Source organism: Aquarana catesbeiana, linkage group LG01 (assembly GCF_042186555.1).
Source record: "Aquarana catesbeiana isolate 2022-GZ linkage group LG01, ASM4218655v1, whole genome shotgun sequence".
Lineage (NCBI taxonomy): Eukaryota > Metazoa > Chordata > Amphibia > Anura > Ranidae > Aquarana > Aquarana catesbeiana.
The window spans coordinates 230329817-230347971 of NC_133324.1; the positions used below are offsets into that span (position 1 = coordinate 230329817).

Below are 18155 nucleotides of genomic sequence, written 5' to 3' on the forward strand. Positions count from 1 at the left end.
ATACATACTCTCAAAAGTCAGTGTCCCTAAAGCACACTGACAATGACCCAAAGCATACAGCAAAAATGATCACACAGTGGTTGAAGGAGAAAAAGGTGAATATCCTTCAATGGCCTAATCAGAGCCCAGACTAAAATCCCATTGAAAATCTGTGGAATGACTTGAAGACTGCAGTCCACAAATGGTCACCATCAAATGTAACTGAACCTGAGCAGCTCTGCAAAGAAGAGTGGGCAAATATTGCAAAGTTTAGATTTACAAGTTAGTAGACACGTATCCCAGCAGACTAAAGGCTGTAATTAAAGCAAAAGGTGGGGACTGGTATAGGAAGGTTTTTTACATTAATGCAGAGAATGCATTAAGGTAAAAAAAAAAATCTTTTGCTTTTAGAACTACTTTAACCATTCCAGCTCTCACACCTCTTTACCACTTATGGACCATAGCAAATTTTACAGTTGGTAAATTATAGGCCACTGAATCAGTGTTAAACTTGTCATTACTGAAGATAACAATACATATATCGTTAACAGGATAAAAAAAATTCTAGCTTGATCAGTGTTCGCTTTAAAAACCAAGCGTTCCAATACATAAAAAGTGCACAATTTATTCTTTAAGGGCTCAGTAACATGAGTGCAGAGCCCTGTACAGAGTGAAGAACGGTTTATCTTTTTGGCGTAGCATGGAGCTGTCTGCAGGCAGCCTTTATAAGTGAATAAATGTACCAGCTGTATGGATTCTCAAGCACAGCCCTGTCGACAGGTACACGGGGACGGGTGCATGGTCCCTGGTGCAGAGACTGAGTTTGGGGCCGTGCACCCATCCCTATGTACTTGTCGAACTGGCCTGTGTGGGTGAGTCCATACAACCATTACGTCTCTATTCACTTCATGAACCCCAACAATGAACTTCTTTTATTTGCTTCATTTTGGACTGGTTCACACCACAAAAATGCACTCCAGATCCGTTCCGGATGCGTTTTTGCATGCATGTTTTGAACATGTTTTCGGTGCTTTCCAGTGCATTTTTTATGTGTTTTTCTAGATGCATTAAAGATGCTTTTTTTCTTCTTTTTTTCCTGTTTTTTGATGCGTTTTACTGCGTTCCAGTGCAGAAAAATCCTATTTTTTTTTCTGGAACTGGAAAGCCCTGGAACTGACTGCACTGGTGTGAACTATGCCATTGGAAACCATATAACCTACTTTCCATGCATTTTTTGATACAGGAAAAAAAAAAACACACTGGACTGCATGTGGTCTGAACTGGCCCTTAAAAAAAGATTAATATCTGCTTGATAAGTGCAAATCAAAAACCTGTTGATCCTGCCAGAAATTCATTGCTATCCTGCTTACTCAGCAGTCTTATTTTGAGCAGAACCATAGAAGCCCATCCCCCCTACCCCATGTTATATTTATGAGCAGGAGGAAGTATTTTGTTGTCCTAAGACTGCCGGGCCTGAGGGTGACAATGATGCATGCTTGTGTTACTGGCAAATTCACCAAGTACAAAGGATTCTTGGATTTGGATCAATTAAGTCAAACCCAAATAGGCTGCTAGCATTTTCAAAAGCAAGCCAGCAATGGCAGTCCTACATACTGTAAAGTTACTTTTAACTATTGCCAGCAGGAAACCAAGCACCTAGAGCACAAATCCCTGAATGTTCGATTATGCAAACAGCAACTAGGGACCCTAGCAGTTGAGCTTTGGCCTTTTCTCTTCCCATTTTATGCCCCTATGTTATGGTCTTTCACTGTGCTTGGGAGACTCACTGAGAAACATTAACATGTGGAGTGGGAGAGCCAGAGCTTGACGTGAGGAGCCAAAATTGCTATGTGCGTAGTGGAAACTTTTTAAAATGCATGTTGGCGCCCCTAGGTGCCCACTTGCCATGTTAGGCTGGGGTTTATAAGTAAAATAAATTAACAAAGATTCACTTAAATGAAAAAAGAAAAATAATACCATCAACATTTACAAAAATCTATAATACTTTGTGAAAAAAAAAACCTAAAGTCCAACTTAGAGAAAAGTAAAAGTCCTCCTTTGTAGTGGGGTTGCACCTGCACTGCAAAGGTTAACGGCTTGTTTATGTCCAAGAGGATGCTAAAAATGCATTTAATTACTTGCACCCCTATGCTCTTGATGGCGTTAGCGGCATCTGAATGCCAGAATGCAGGGCTAGAGGCTGCAGGGACAGATCTAGCAACATGGAGGAGCATGTAATTAAAACTGCTGTAGGCCATCTCAGAATAACCTCCTTTCCAAGTATGCATCAGTTTTGTAGCAGCATTACCAGAGCATGACAATAAGCAGAGAGGTACTGTAGGACCTGAGTTCTTCAATGGACGCAAAGAAAAGGATTTTACAGTGGGAACAAAAATCCTATTTTCGTTCTCATCCATTGAGGGAAACAGAATGTCGTGTACTGTCAGGACGTCCAGAAGCAGTCCAGGTGAGGGGTAGGAAACAGCAAATAACTGCTAACATGGCTAATTTTAACAAATTGGGACTGCAAACAGCTCAAGGACTAATGCCCTAAGATGGCACTAGATGAGGCTGAACTCCATCTACCTGGTAAGAAGACAACAAGACCAGGTGATAAGAGCGTGGAAACTAAGCCTGATGCCGGAAGACAAGAATGCTCACACTAGTGAGAAAGATACAGCATGGGGGAAGCCCTAAATACAGACCATAACAAGGAACTGATCAATCTGATCAAACCAGGATAAGGAACAGAAGCAACACACTTCCCAACGGGGAAGGAATTACAGCCTAAGCATGAGTGACAAAAAGTGCTAACACCTCTTAAAGCACTGGGATCGGACACAGAATTGAAAACAATGTTCTGGATGAAGGAAGACCAGAGTCTCTCTACACTAGAAATAGCTCTAAGCCTCAGCTCACCTGGCTACAGTGTCTCAGAAAGAAAGGAGATGTGTGACTTAAAGAACTGTGAAGACAAATATATGCTGTGAATGACTGATTTTTATTTATTTTTTTAAACAAGTGAGCGAACTGCTGATTTAGAGGTAACTCCAAGGTGTGTATGGTGGTCACTGCACATTTACAGGGAACCGAGTTAGATCCCCAGGAGTTACTATGACCATCCAGGAAAGAAACACACACACCGCATCAGACACTAATCAGGTGCACTGGGTTCAGGTGCTAACCTAGGCACACTGCCGTTCACGATACAGGAAAGAAGAAATTGGTTGCACACCAGATCATCAGATGCTTGAAAAAGAAGTCCTTTATTGCCGCATGCCAGTCATATTATGCAGGGTACAGATAGTTAACGCGTTTCACACTGATATACCGCACTTGTTCACAAGCACGGTATATCCATGTGAAACGCGTCAACTACCTGTACCCTGCATATATGACTGGCTTGCGGCAATAAAGGACTTCTTTTTGAAGCATTTGATGGTCTGGTGTGCAACCAATTTCTTCATGTTTCCTAGTTAGTATGACCAACAGGAATAGTACATTTAGAGCTTTGTATAGAAAGGAGTTTAGGAGAAGGCAGGGGGAAAAAAGAGGCAGGTCTCCTCTCCGACCAACAAGGAGGAATACAGATCTAGTGGAGCTGACTATATTGGAGAATCTACCTGAAATAACCTGACTATTCTGAAGCCTTGCAGAGTCACAAAACTGGAGGCGCCCCTGCCAAAGCATCAGAATCTGTTCAGCAGGATGATGGGTAACATTTGCCTGGGTAAAATCAAAAGTAGGGAAGTGTGCCAAAAAAAAAATAAGCCTTCTTCATGAGCCTGCAAAACACTCCAGGAGGAAGGTGTTAGACCTATGTAAACAGATCCCATAGAGTCATAAAGGTACTGCCTATTACTGTCAGAGAATACCCTGCCTCAGGAAACTAGCTTGCTCATGCAGATGGCCCAGAGTAGGATCTTGAGGCATTAGCTGCTCCTCCATAGCCAGAAGTGACCAGCTGGAAGGAATTGGGCTCCAGAAGAACACACTTGATGAAGGCAGGGGTGACAGGAGTAGAACACGGGTTTGGTTTCCTTTAAATCAAAAAACAAACTCGTAATAAAGGCCCCTTCTAAACAGTAGGGGAGTATAAGTATTTCAACATTCTCAAACAGTAACCTTCATAGGAGACATGCGTGGGGATTGATACTGCAATGCAGAAGGAGCTACCGGTTCTGGAAATCCAGTGTAGTCCAGGCAACAAGAGCAAGAGTTCTCCAATGAAAGGATCTTACCTAAGGTTGGAAGAAGAGTTATTACCAGCCTCAGAACTGAGGAGCTGGATCATCAGGCCAGGGACTACCTTATCCTCAGAGACAGAAAGGAAAGTAGTCAGAAAAAGAAGAAAAGGAGGCGCCTTTAAGAGGTAGACTCCTCAACACCAGACTCTCTTGCAACCATTGAGAAACTGGTAACTTCCTGACCAAGGGAGAGGATCATGAGGGCAAACCTGCTGTAGACACTTTATTTGAAGATTAATGCTGATTAAAATTGACTGCAGGTGAAAATCAGTTTCCAGCACCAATTGTTGATGAAGCAAGATCAAGTTGAATCTTGGAGACATGAGACCAATCTGCTCTAAGCCCCACTGCCCACTAATAGGGAGGCCATGAGAAGACACCAGGGCAGGCACTGAACCCAACACCCTGAAGAACACTCGATATTCAGGGGTGAGACTGATGAGTCAGGAACCTGGTGGGAGGGTGATCAGTGAGCACTGGGCCATGCTATATATATAGGTCACAAGGGTTCCTCCAGGGAGGGACAGGTGTAGTGAATGAGGCCCAACTGATGGCCTCCCAAGATTAATTACTTTTTTAATTTTTTAATTACTCTGAGACAGGCAGTGGCCCAGTTGAGACAGCTCCTGAGACTGAACTGGCACAGGGGCTGGAGACAATTTTTTTTTTTCAGAGGAGTAGAGGTAAGTCTGCCAAATTGTGTACTGACAAAGAGGCAGTAGGTTAGCAGCTGAAGAGAGTGTCAGAGGCAAGGATTAATTTTAGAGGGGCATGCTCTGCACCTGAATGCCTGAAAGGAAAACCACCAAGAGCCTGCAACAGTTAAAAGTCCCACTACTTGGGACTCTACCACACTTGACGAAGCTAAGTAGGACCAAGATGACGTAGACCTTATAATCACAGGATAACCAGATTCCAGATTATAGACATCCATGCTATCAGAGGGCATAAATAAATGTCTGTGGGGGGGGCGTGGCTTAGCAATGGCAGGGTGAGGACTTCTTCTTGATGAGCTCCTGGCTTCCCCGACTTATCTTGACAATTAGACGACCATCACACATTGCCACTGAGGCATGTTATCCAGCAAACGACCTAGAACCAAACCACCATCCCGCAGAAACCGCCCACTGACTCTACAAAGAGGTATCCAGAGATTCCTCCGGGATACACAGCAAGCCTCACCAATCGCCATTACAGAGACCCCACGTGTTCCCTGTGTGGAGGAGCACGGCGCGTCCACCCTGCTCGCCTGCTCATCGCCCGCTGACGATGTCTCAGGGGACTCCGGCAGCCTTCCGTCCGGACATGGTCGGCCCTTCCCAGCAGTCGGCCAGCGTACCCGAGGACCTCCGCTCCATCTTACAGGCCCTCCCTACAAAGGCGGACATTGAGGCCCTGGCGTGCCGAATAGAGGAAGCCCATGGTCGGGACATGCAGGAGGTAAAGGCAGCAGTACACTCACTCACCGAGCGAGTAGTCACCAGTGAAGCCGCAGTTACCTCTCTTGAACACCGGCTGCTAGCTCTAGAGGGTACCCAACCCTTGCAGGCAGCCACGGCTGTGGACCTGCAGCTCCATTTAGAGGACATGGAGGACCACAGTCGCCGCAATAATTTGAGAGGCCACGGGTGCGGAGGACCTGGCAGCAACTGTGGTGGCCATTTTCTGGTACATACTAGGGGCGGAATTCCCCCTCTCTGGAGCTAGACCGGGTCCACCGTACTCTCAGTCCCAAACCGGTCCCAAACACTCAGACCAGGACCGCCCCCACGATGTGCTCTTTTGCTTACACCGGTTCACTCATAAAGAACTAATCCTACGCAAGGCATGGGAGCATGGAGACAGTAAACTTTGATGGAGCTACCATACAGATACTCCTGGACCTCTCCAGAGCCACATTACAATGAAGAGCCCTACTGAGACCTGTGCTGGACCTGGCTAGACAAAAGGAATACACCTACCACTGGGGATAGCCCCTAGCAGTCACTTTTCGCAAAGCAACATCCTCCTTCACTCTACGCACTCTGGCAGATCTTCCAGCCCTCTTTCCCTTCCTGGAATCGGAGCCGATATGGGTCCCGGACTGGCTTGCCATCATACCTCGCCAGGCGATCCGACCTGGAACTGCGATCCACCAAAACAGCCTGTTTCCCCGCCAGTAGAGACCCAATAGGAGATCACGGGTGCCATCAACGGACGGGACGCGTGAGTCTTAACAGATTACCGCCATGTCCCACTTACCCGGACCATATAGTTCACTGGTCCCCCCTCATTTTTTTCTTGTTCCAGCTGTTTCCCCTTGCCGTGCTACCAACACCTGAGACAATTTCTTCCCCCATCTGTAACGGAGCATCCCTGGGCATACTGCTCACACCTGCCTTTCTACATGCTCACTCAAGCAGAACACACCCAGAACACTCCTGGGGGTTTGTGAGTATCAAGGAAAACTCCCCACTCTGTCCGCGGCTTTCATTGCTGCTGCCCTCCTCTGTTTTGGACCGAGACTTGCATTAAACTGGCACTACTGGACCACCTGAGAACTGATCCCGGGGTAGCCTTGGAGTCAGGCATGGCCCGAATAGGCACCACTTGAGCATAGTAATGGAAGCCATGTGCGCCCCCCCCCCCACCATATGTCAGTGGAGAAGCAACTTGTCAGTACCTCCCCGCCACCCGAACATTGATTTAGACAAGTGGAGATCTGGTCTAGGGTGACTTTGTTATTATGGGTGTGGGTGGAGGAGACTTTTAAACCGTGCTCACAGTGGGTGCCTTTGACATTCGCACAGAACACCTTAGGGGACACCTCTGAAATATGCAAGGAGGGGACAGGTGCTCTGATGCATCACGGAGGCCGGGGGTGTCTTACAGGGATGATCCCGGTAAACCCTGGCTTCCTTGCCTTCAGAAGAAGGACATACCTAGTTCCCATACAAGGATGCAGATTTTACTGAGGGTAGACAATGCGACATCAGAACACTAGCTGTTTCCTTTGTCCCTCGGGGGACAACCTTTCCACGCCTTACAAGATGTGATACACCTTAACATCGATACCTCCTAGGTAAACGAGAGATAGATTACATAATCACTCCACATCAGAGCCAGGAAAGTACCCATGGGGACAGATGGTCCCCCCCATGTTAGTTTCCTGTTGTCATTGGTACCGACAGAACCTAGGGGAGGGATAGCATTATTTAGGCTACAGAAACGGGGCAAAGCTGACACTAACATTCATATATTGCCAGAAATTGAGACAAGGGGTTCACACAATTCTCAAGTTACATATAAGTTTAAACTAGTGTTCTCTGTGTATGGCACTTATTTTGTTGTTCATTATAGCTTATGTTTGTTTATAACTTCAACATATGCATGCGGTTTTTTACAGGTCGTTTTTTTTATATATATATATATATATATATATATATATATATATATATATATATATATATATATATATATATATATATATATATATATATATATATATGTGTGTGGTTTAACTTTATGCCAAGTTGGGGTGGTAGGGGGCGGCCGGTGAGCCCCTCGCTGGCTGTTTCTTCCCATTCCCCCGCATAAGACGGCACTCGATTACCAGCTTTTGTATTGGTGAGCACTCCAGCACTTTTGTGCCTGAGCTTTTAGTTGACTTTCCTACACCCTTAGAAGGACTGACTATTCGATTTCTCTCCCTCCGAGAGGTACTTCACAGTTAAAAAGTACGCTCTATTCTAATTTTTTCCTTTTCTCTAAACTACTATTTAAACACCTCTGTCCTCCCTCCCCCTTTTTTGGCCCCCTCTCCCCCCACCCTCTCTTCCCCCTTATAATATACCTTTTCCCCTTGTGCCTACCCCCCCCCCCCTCCACAGTGTATACCCCCTTCCTAAGACAGGGCCGATGGAATATATAAAAATAGTGTTTCTGAATGCAAGAGGCCTAAACATTCCTGAAAAGAGACGCATGCTCCTGAACGATTTAAAGAGCTCACATGCGGACGTAGACTTTATCCAGGAAACCCACTTTAAACATGACAAACTACCTATTCTTAAAAACAGATTCTTCCCCTTGACATATCACTCCACTAACCCGACAACCAAGTCCAGAGGGTTTTCCAAATTGCTCTCCAGCAAACTACCATGGAAATGCCAGGCGGAAGTTAAAGACCCAGGGGGACGTTTCGTATTTTTGAAAGGTCTCGTAGGTGAAACAAAACTCACTTTGGCGACGATATACGCCCCAAATGACCATCAGGACAAATTTATATCACAGACCCTAATCAAACTGACGGAGTTCACGAAGGGCCAGCTAATCCTGCGGGGGGATTTTATCCACATACCGACCAGTTGCCGCAGTTGTACTGCAGCAGAATGGCACGGCTGGGCGAAACGACGTTATGTAACGTCGCTTCGCCCTGTGGCCACTAGAGGGCGCATGCACGCTGCAGAGGTGCGCACCCCCCGAGCCGATGCGAGTGCCTGGCGGTCTCGAACACTCCCGGGCTCCCGCGATCGCTCGGGGCACATGGACAACCGGGATCTGTGTGTGTAAACACACAGTTTCCGGTTCTCTGAGGGGAGAACTGACAGATCCTCTGTTCATACAGAGTATGAACAGAGGATCTGTTAGTTTCCCTGCACAGCCCACATCCCCCTTCAGTTAGAATACACATTAACCCCTTCCCTGCCAGTGACATTTTTACAGTAATCAATGCATTTTTAAACGCACTGATCGCTGTATTAATGCCAATGGTCCCAAAAATGTGTCAAAATTGTCCGACGTGTCCGCCATGTCGTCGCAGTCACAATGAAAATTGCTGATCGCCATTACTAGTAAAAAAAAAAAAAATATTAATAAAAATGCCATAAAACGATCCCCTATTTTGTAGACGCTATAACTTTTGCACAAACAAATCAATATACTCTTATTGCGATTTTTTTTTACCAAAAATATGTAGAAGAATATGTATCGGCCTAAACTGAGGAAAAAAAAAAATGTATATATTTTTTTGGGGATATTTATTATAGCAAAAAGTAAAAAATAATAAATTTTTTTTCAAAATTGACGCTCTTTTTTTGTTTATAGCGCAAAAAATAAAAACCGCAGAGGTGATTAGATACCACCAAAAGAAAGCTCTATTTGTGGGGAAAAAATTTTGTTTGGGAGCCATTTCACACGACCGCGCAATTGTCAGTTAAAGTGACACAGTGCTGAATCGCAAAAAGTGCTCTGGTCTTTGGCCAGCTGAAGCAGTTAATGTCCCCCTACTCCCATTAATAGATACCCTCTCAGGACACACTGTAATCCCCTATCCCAGAGGAAACGGATAGCTAATGCTCTAACACAAAGCCCAATTGATTGATATATGGAGACTACAACACTCGGGAGAACGAGATTATACCTTTTACTCCTCGCCACACAAAACTATACACTAGGATAGACTTTTTCTTGATCCCACATAGCCAATTACATGCGGCCCACGACTCTGCGATCGGTCACATTACTTGGTCGGACCATGCCTCCATTTCTCTCACATACACACTAGATGACAGAAACTAGACCAGACCCAAATTCTGGGGACTAAATGAGTCTCTTACAGACTCCTGAGGTTCTGGCTGATGTAATGAAAGGTCTAACACTATATTTCCAGAAAAATGACACCCAAGACTGCGACCCCGGATTCCTTTTGGGAGGCTCATAAAACAGTCCTCAGGGGGTTACTTATTAAACATGGTGTATGCATCAAGAGAGCGTAATGAACAGCTTTCCAAACTCCTCGACACACTTACCTCAACAGAATCCTGACATAAACACAACCCCATGCCGGAAGTAGAAAGGGAACAGGGAACCATAGGTAAACAAATCACAGACCTACTACACCTACTACAAAGCTAAGGCAGCACTGCAATTCTGCCGAAAGATGAATTACGAGTCCGGAAATAAATGCGGGAAGTTATTAGCCAGATCAGTTAGGGAACAAAAATCAGCGACTTACATCCCCCCAAATTATACACACAGACGGTCGAAAGGCCACATTGCCAAAGCAAACATCACAGGTGTTCAGGGAATTTTACCACTCCCTATACAATTTACCAGAGACCAACCCCAAGCAGACATTGACGAATACATACTATCCTCCCAAATGCCCTCGCTACCTTTAGAAGTCCAAGGGGACCTGGATGCCCCAATCACTTTAGAGGAGCTACAGCTTGCTGTTGGAGCCATGAAACCAGGCAAGGCCACAGGTCCAGACGGCTATACCATCCAATACTACAAAACCCTCCTCTCGATTACTGGTCCACGAATGGTGACATTCTTCAACGCAGTGGGCTCCGAGACATTATTCCCCAGAGACACATTAAAAGCCCATATAACACTGATCCACAAGGAAAGGGAAAGATCCTGGTTCCTGTGGGAGTTATAGACCCATATCCCTTTTAAATACTGACCTGAAACTGTTCACAAAGATTCTGGCCAACTGCTTAGCACAGCGTCTCTAATCCTCGATACATTTAGATCAAGTGGGTTTTATTCCTACTAGAAAGGTGAGAGACAACACAATCAAGGTACTGAACCGTATCCACATAGCAAACACTAAAAATACCCTCTGCATCTTTGTTAGTACAGACACGGAAAAAGCATTTGACCGGGTGGACTGGAACTTTATGTTCTCCGACACCTAGGAGTAGAACGGATGCTTAGTTGGATGCACAGAATCTACTCTAGCCCAACAGCACAAGTGAAGGTAAATGGTCTGCTATCAGAGCCTTTCCCTATTGGAAACCGCACAAGACAGGGGTACCCATTGTCACTCCTCCTTTTTGCCCTTTCACTGGAATCGTTCTTATGCAAAATAAGGATGAACCCCAACATACAGGGACTTCTCGTTGGAGACTCCCAGTGTAAGGTTTCTGCATACGCAGATGATTTACTCTTTTCCCTGACGAACCCCACAATCTCACTACCCAACCTTATGAAGGAATTTGACATTTATGGAAACATCTCAAATTTAAAAATAAACTTTTCTAAATCGGAAGCTATGGGTGTTGCTGTTCCCTCTTACTCCATACAGACCATTCAATCAAACTTCCACTTTAAATGGACGAACATATTTAGGAACATATATCCCTCCCGACATATCACGAACATATGCTCTCAACTTTCCTCCACTGCTAATCAAGACCTGATCCCTACTGGAAACTTGGCATAAAGGACTACATTCCTGGTTGGCAGATGTAATTTGATAAAAATGTGTATCCTCTACAAATTCCTCTATCTGTTCCAAGCCCTCTCTATACAAATACCTACCTCTTTCCTTACACAAGTACAGGCCTTCTTCACCCGCTTTATCTGGGCCCAAAAAAAGCCCAGATTAAATCGCACCCAAATGTCACTCCCAAAACAAAAACGGAGGCCTAGCGGTACCAGACATTCAACGATACTATCATGCTATCAGGCCACATATCTGGGCAGGGTATTAGACTGGAGACGGAACGTGACACACAAATTACGGACACTAATAGAACAATCCCAGACTATAATGCCTCTGAAAAGTGCGCTATGTTGCTACAACTAATTACCTCAGAGACTGAAATCTCACCCACCGATAGGGACCACGCTGAGACACAGCACTCATGTAGCCATACAAACACTTTTGATGACGAAGACCTCATCCCTATACCCGATCTTAGGACACCCAAACTTCACGCCAGGCCTACAACACACTGAATATGCAAACTTGAGAGAGCTGGGATGGGAACAGGCCTCCAGATTTGTGACATCGGGTCGCTGGGTATTACTCGCGGAATTAACAGACATGTTGGGCACCTACTGCCTTCCCTTCTGGAAGGCTGCCAGATTACACCACTTCCTACTTTCAATACTTGACCCGCATACCTTTTTTCATCCACAGACGACTTTTGAGGCCTACTGTTCAGAATTTGAGCCGCTATCTCAAACCCTCTCTAAAATGTACGCTCTACTAAATTCGCCCTCTGAACAACCACGTCTCTTATGTCTGGAAATATGGGAGGCTGATCTCGATCGTACATTTACAGAGAAACAAAAAACACAGCATCACCTTTGCCATCAAATCCTCCATGTGCACCAAAATCCAGGAAACAAACTTTAAAATCTTCTCCAGATAGTATCGCACACCCACCAGACTACATAAATGCTTCCCGACTGCCTCAGACTGCTGCTGGCGATGTGGGGAGGACAAAGGCTCCCTGTTACATATATTTTGGTCCTGCCCAAAAGTAGAGAACTTCTGGGGAGATGTACGCCATATAACGCAAAAGTTTACAAAATACAAAATCCCAGCAGACGCATCTTTCTTCCCATTACATCTGTCAAAAATCTCAGCCAAAACTTACAAAAAATCACTAAGATGACATCTATTAAACACTGCTAAGGCATGCATACCCCTTTACTGAAAAAAGCAGTGCCCACCGACAACTAGGTGCTGGCTGAGAAAGGTGGAAGACATAAACAAACTGGAGGACTTGATTCTCATTGCACAACACAACCAGGAGAAATACACAAAAACCTGGAGTCTTTGGAACATCTTTATTTACTCCGACGAGGGGACAACCCTCCTGGGGACTTAGTACCCTAGAACGGTAACATCTATCCGCGCCCTCGCCCTGTCGTGGTTCACCCCCCTCCCTCCTCTTTTTTCCCTCTTTCCTTATTCCTTTCCACCCTTTCTTAGTTCTGCTACTACTATCCTAGTACTCTTAAAGAAAAACTGAGATACATGATTTTCCCATACATTTGTGGATGTTATTGATGTAACATATTTAATGTTCTCAAACACACTGTATTTCATGTGTACTGACATATATACTTTTATTGTAATGATGGGATTTCTCCCTTTGTGCGTATTTAATAAAAAATGAGAGAGCTTGGCAAAAAAAAATAAATAAATGTCTGTGGAACCGTTACAGGAGTGTGAACTGGGATCACCCATTGCATACATGCTGTGATCATATGGCAGTGATACAACTAAGCTCTGGGTAAGAGGTAAATCCTCAGGTAGTGAAAAAACCCAGAGAGAGATTTGAATGCAGTCTTTTTTAAATCCACATAAATTTGTTTTCTCTGAATCCAGGATCCTGATCACTTCATGTAACACATTTATTCTAATGGTTTGTTACATAGTTACATAGTAGGTGAGGTTGAAAAAAGACACAAGTCCATCAAGTCCAACCTATGTGTGTGATTATGTGTCAGTATTACATTATATATCCCTGTATGTTGCGGTCATTCAGGTGCTTATCTAATAGTTTCTTGAAGCTATCAATGCTCCCCGCTGAGACCACCGCCTGTGGAAGGGAATTCCACATCCTTGCCGCTCTTACAGTAAAGAACCCTCTACGTAGTTTAAGGTTAAACCTCTTTTCTTCTAATTTTAATGAGTGGCCACGAGTCTTGTTAAACTCTCTTCTGCGAAAAAGTTTTATCCCTATTGTGGGGTCACCAGTACGGTATTTGTATATTGAAAGCATATCCCCTCTCAAGCGTCTCTTCTCCAGAGAGAATAAGTTTAGTGCTCGCAACCTTTCCTCATAACTAAGATCCTCCAGACCCTTTATTAGCTTTGTTAGTTGTTGTTGTTACTGGGTTTCTGTGTCCCCCATTCATTGGCTTTCCTAAATAACCTGCTGTAAAGAGACGTGAGAGGCTAGTACGACTGTTGTATGTGTTATAATGAAAAAAACAAATAAACATTTCTTGGAAAAAAAAAAAAAAAAAGAACGGGGTTACTTAACTGTAACCTACCTCCGATCCCGGTTTCCAGTTACAAGAAGATATGGAGGGCTATCTTTTAAATTAATACAGGAAAAGTCTCCAGCAGAATTACCCAAGCTTGTGATGCACTGACCAGTCTGTAGGCTGTATACATGAATCTGTGTATGAGCCAAAAAGAAAAATCAAAATATAACATGCTATAACTTTCAAGAACTGTATGTATACAAGATTTGAACATTGGTAATAAATGCCCATGAATTAGCTTGAGTATCCAAAGCAGTCTACCATCAAAGCTGCTTCGTTAGACATACTGATTTTACTCAGTATAATTAAGACTACCTAGAGATGCAACAAAAAAAAAAGTTTATGGTACATGAATAATAGATGTTTAATTTAAAAAGCAGATTGCTACAATCTGATGTCATCTTTGATATCGAGCCAAGGTGGCCAGTTTGAAGCAGATATAAAATATTGGGTCTGCTAACAATCACAGAATTGACTTCTTATGCCATCCCAAAGGTGATGAAAAGCGGGCAACTATAAACTTTTCCAATCTGCCGCACTTAGAGCACGTCTTTGTGAACAACAATAGGTCTCATGAGGGTGATAACGGTTAATGAACAAGTGTAATGTCAGGATATATAATTATCTTTAAAAAAAAAGTTTCTAAGCTCACCTGTACTTTATACAGGATGGTATAATACACATTTTATGAAAAACAGGACAATTACAAATTAAATCTGACATGGCAAAGAAAAAAAAAATGCTTTAAGTTTGCTGTACATGCAGTCTAAGGATAGATACATGCTTCTTTAATGGAGAACAATGAGTGATCTACCTGTCCTTGTGTAGACTGTGCATCATAAGGCTCCAACATGACATTTCTCAACAACCAAAATTTAGTTTTTGGATAATGGGAGAAAGGCTTAGAACCTCAGACAGGTATTCTTAAAGAATAGAAATAAAGGAGTATCTCCTTTTACTTCCACTAATGAAGTCTTCACCCAAGGACATTCAGAAGGCAGTGGGCAACTTTGTCTATCAGCAGCCTAAATGTTACACCAATGCTTTTAATCCTGGCTGTCACTAACAGCTGGGGTCTCCATTGATGAAGGAGAACCAGCTTGGTTCCTGATCATGTGATCAAGATGTCAGTTTCTTCCTCAGATGGAAGTTTCTATCTTTGCACCATCCAGGTATGATGATAAACTTTGCAAGAGATCAATTTCCTAGCTTTTGTGTGCTATATTGTGTGCTTAAAAATGTATCCACCTCTTTTTTTAAATAATCCTGTGACATGGCCAGTACAAAATATTTCGAGTATATGGAGGCTAATTCTCTTTTACTACAGATGGAAAGTGTGCCACCTTGTCCATTGTAATGACCCTAAAGTGAATAACCGCACCAAATTCACCATATGCACCACTTATGTATTACTGTGATCATATTCCTCCCTTAATCACTTCTTAAAAAGAGAATAAATTCAGTTCAGCTATTCTTTTCTCATAACTGACGTCTTCCATGCCTCCTACCCTTTTTCTTGCCCTTCTCTGTACTTTCTCCAGTTCCCCCAATATCTTTTTTTGTAAACTGGTGCCCAAAACTGAAATGCATATTCCGGATGAAGTCATCATTTTTTTTGTTTTGTTTTAGAAACTGCTGCTTGGAATTACATGCTATTATTATGTATATGTTGTACCAGAACACCCAGATCACTTCCACCACTGACTCCCCCAGTTGTACTCTTCATAGAATGTATGATGCATTAAAATTTATCAACATTAAACCTAACTTACCACATAGTTGCCCAAACAGTGCATTCAAAGAGATGTATGGCCAAAGCCATACTTCTCTCTTGGGTCACAGGAGTGCACTTACTTTTGGACTCCTGTGACCCAGAATCAGCCAACAGTGGGCTTAAGTCCACTGTCGGCTGAATTCACAGAGCAGCTCCAGGTTCTGGAAGAATCCACACAATAATGTCGGAACCCACAGATGCCTGATCAGCAGCAACAAGAAAGTTTAGTTGCAACAGTCTACAATGAAATTGAGCGTACAGTCCACCCTTTTGAAACAGGGGGGGGCATCAGGCCCAAGACCCTCATGCAAAAGTGAATGATGGGGTATCTCTGGGGCAAAGATTTCCTGCAAGAGAATCTGCTGGAGAACAGCTTACAGTAGAGATCTGCCTTATTTTGTGGGATGGACAACAAGTGTGACAGCATGTCAGAGGTGGCAAGGTCTCAACTCTATTTTTCAGCTCTTGGCGACAACGTTCTGGACCCAAACATCAAAAATGTCCTGTGCCCAACAAGCGTCCTCCCACTCTGACAAGTGAGGGAGCCTTCTCATTGTAAAGTGGCCTTGCTCCCGGACTTGGAAGTCCAGGACTTATGGCAAAAATGTGAGGCTGGCTTGAACTTGGCCCCGAAGGCCTGAGAGAAATGAAACTTAGTTTCAGGAACTGAAGGGCTTGCCTACAGCAGCTTTTGTCTTCTTCTCCTGGGGTAAGAAGGTACTCCTACTTCCTGTGACTAGCTTGATGCAGGGGTTCAAGGAATCAAATACAGCCTTCAAAAAGGTATTCACATGAGGTGCTTCTAGCAGGGAAGTTCCGCAGATCAGAACTTGAGCCAAAGGTTTCTTTGCATAAGTACCCAAATGACAGTATCCACAAACCCAACTACACAGTAGCATAAGGCTACAAGTTAGAGCTCCAGCTGATGGAGGACATATGGATCTGTGAAAATGGCCCCAGGGTCCTGAATTATGTTTTTGGACTAGAGAGACATTGTTGTGATGGCAGCTGTATAACAGCACCAGCTAAAAAATACAGTGCTCTAAAAAGGGCCCCTAAACTCTTATCCACAGGGTCCTTGAAAACAGGGACATCCTCGACAGGGACCATTAAGGTCTTGGTAAGGCAGGAAATGGCCATCAAAGAGACAATCCTTTTCTTTAGGAACCCCTCTATAATAAGGCATGAGTGAGCAAAGCGCTTGAAAAATGAAGTTATTTTTCAGAATGAGACCAGTTATGGCACAAAAGAGGCTCCATCAGCAAGTGTACAGGGAATGTTTTGGCTGGCTGTGGCATTTTTGTTTTTTTAATACTTTTTATTGTTTTTCTGAAAAAGTTTTACGAAACAGAGCCTTTGGGCATTCCCCGGCTCAAACAGCACAAAACAATCAAAAAGAAAAAGAGAAAAACACAACTACTACAATGAACCCCGCAGGTTGAAACCCACGTAAAAAAAAAAAAAAAAAAAAAAAGTTCATCCAGTCGTTACTGCTTGTTCTTACAAATATTGTGTTATAGCAATGTATTAAATCTTTTCCATAAGGACAAGGTGCATTAGGTGTACTGGAAATAGAAGCATAAGGTCTTAGGCTAGCAGAACTTTAATAAAAGATAATTATCTAAAGGTCTGCTTTATAGAGGTATGTAAGTCACCTCCCACCCAACCTTGCATTATTGTTTAGCAATTGTGGTTGGAGATTCTAGCCATATGTTTCAAATTTTGTCAAATTTACTCGGGCATCCACGGGAAAGGCAAGTTGCTTTGTATAGAGGTACAGCTGCATTAACTAAGGACTTCCAAAAATTTAAAGAGGGTTCCACAGGTTTGTTTACATTTTAAAATACTTGCTTTTCAGGCATAGAATAATAATAACCCTAGTAGGGTTCTGGTTGCCCTGAGGTGTACCAAGGGAACCACCAAGCCCATTAAACAGACTGAGACTGTTTGGGGGATGGCTGTGGCGTTTTTTAGGAGCCCTGACTAGTGATCTTTGGCCAGGTTGATGCAGGCTGTTCAAAGGCAAGACATATGCATACTGTGTAAAATGATGGAAATTGTATGCTTAAGGCTGGGAGAGATGTCAGTTGATTGGGTATCCTCCTGAGCAGATCTTTCTGGATCCTACTCCTCTTCAGGGAGCACAGAAGCATTAAGAGGAGGATTCAGAAATGGACTCCACTAGATGAACTCTTGTGTTCCCTGTGATCCAAGCCCTCAAATTGGGCAGCTAGCCTACCCATAAAATTAAACCGTGTGATTTAAAATTCCTCCCTGGAAAGACAGAAAGAAAGGGGTGCGCCAGAAGGACCTAGGGAGGACTCCGAAAAGGGCAGTGACTCTAACTTGGGACAGAGGTCATGACTATTAGAATCAGATGA

At 43.7% G+C, this 18155-nt stretch overlaps 1 protein-coding gene across 1 annotated transcript in view; it reads right to left on the reverse strand.

The window, feature by feature from the left end:
* FBXW8 (F-box and WD repeat domain containing 8) overlaps positions 1-18155 on the reverse strand; it is a 211775-nt gene that overhangs the window by 29712 nt on the left and 163908 nt on the right. The window contains exon 8 of the mRNA XM_073625799.1: positions 14007-14134. Within this exon, the coding sequence (XP_073481900.1) occupies positions 14007-14134 (128 nt within the window). The remainder of the gene's footprint in view (positions 1-14006; positions 14135-18155) is intronic.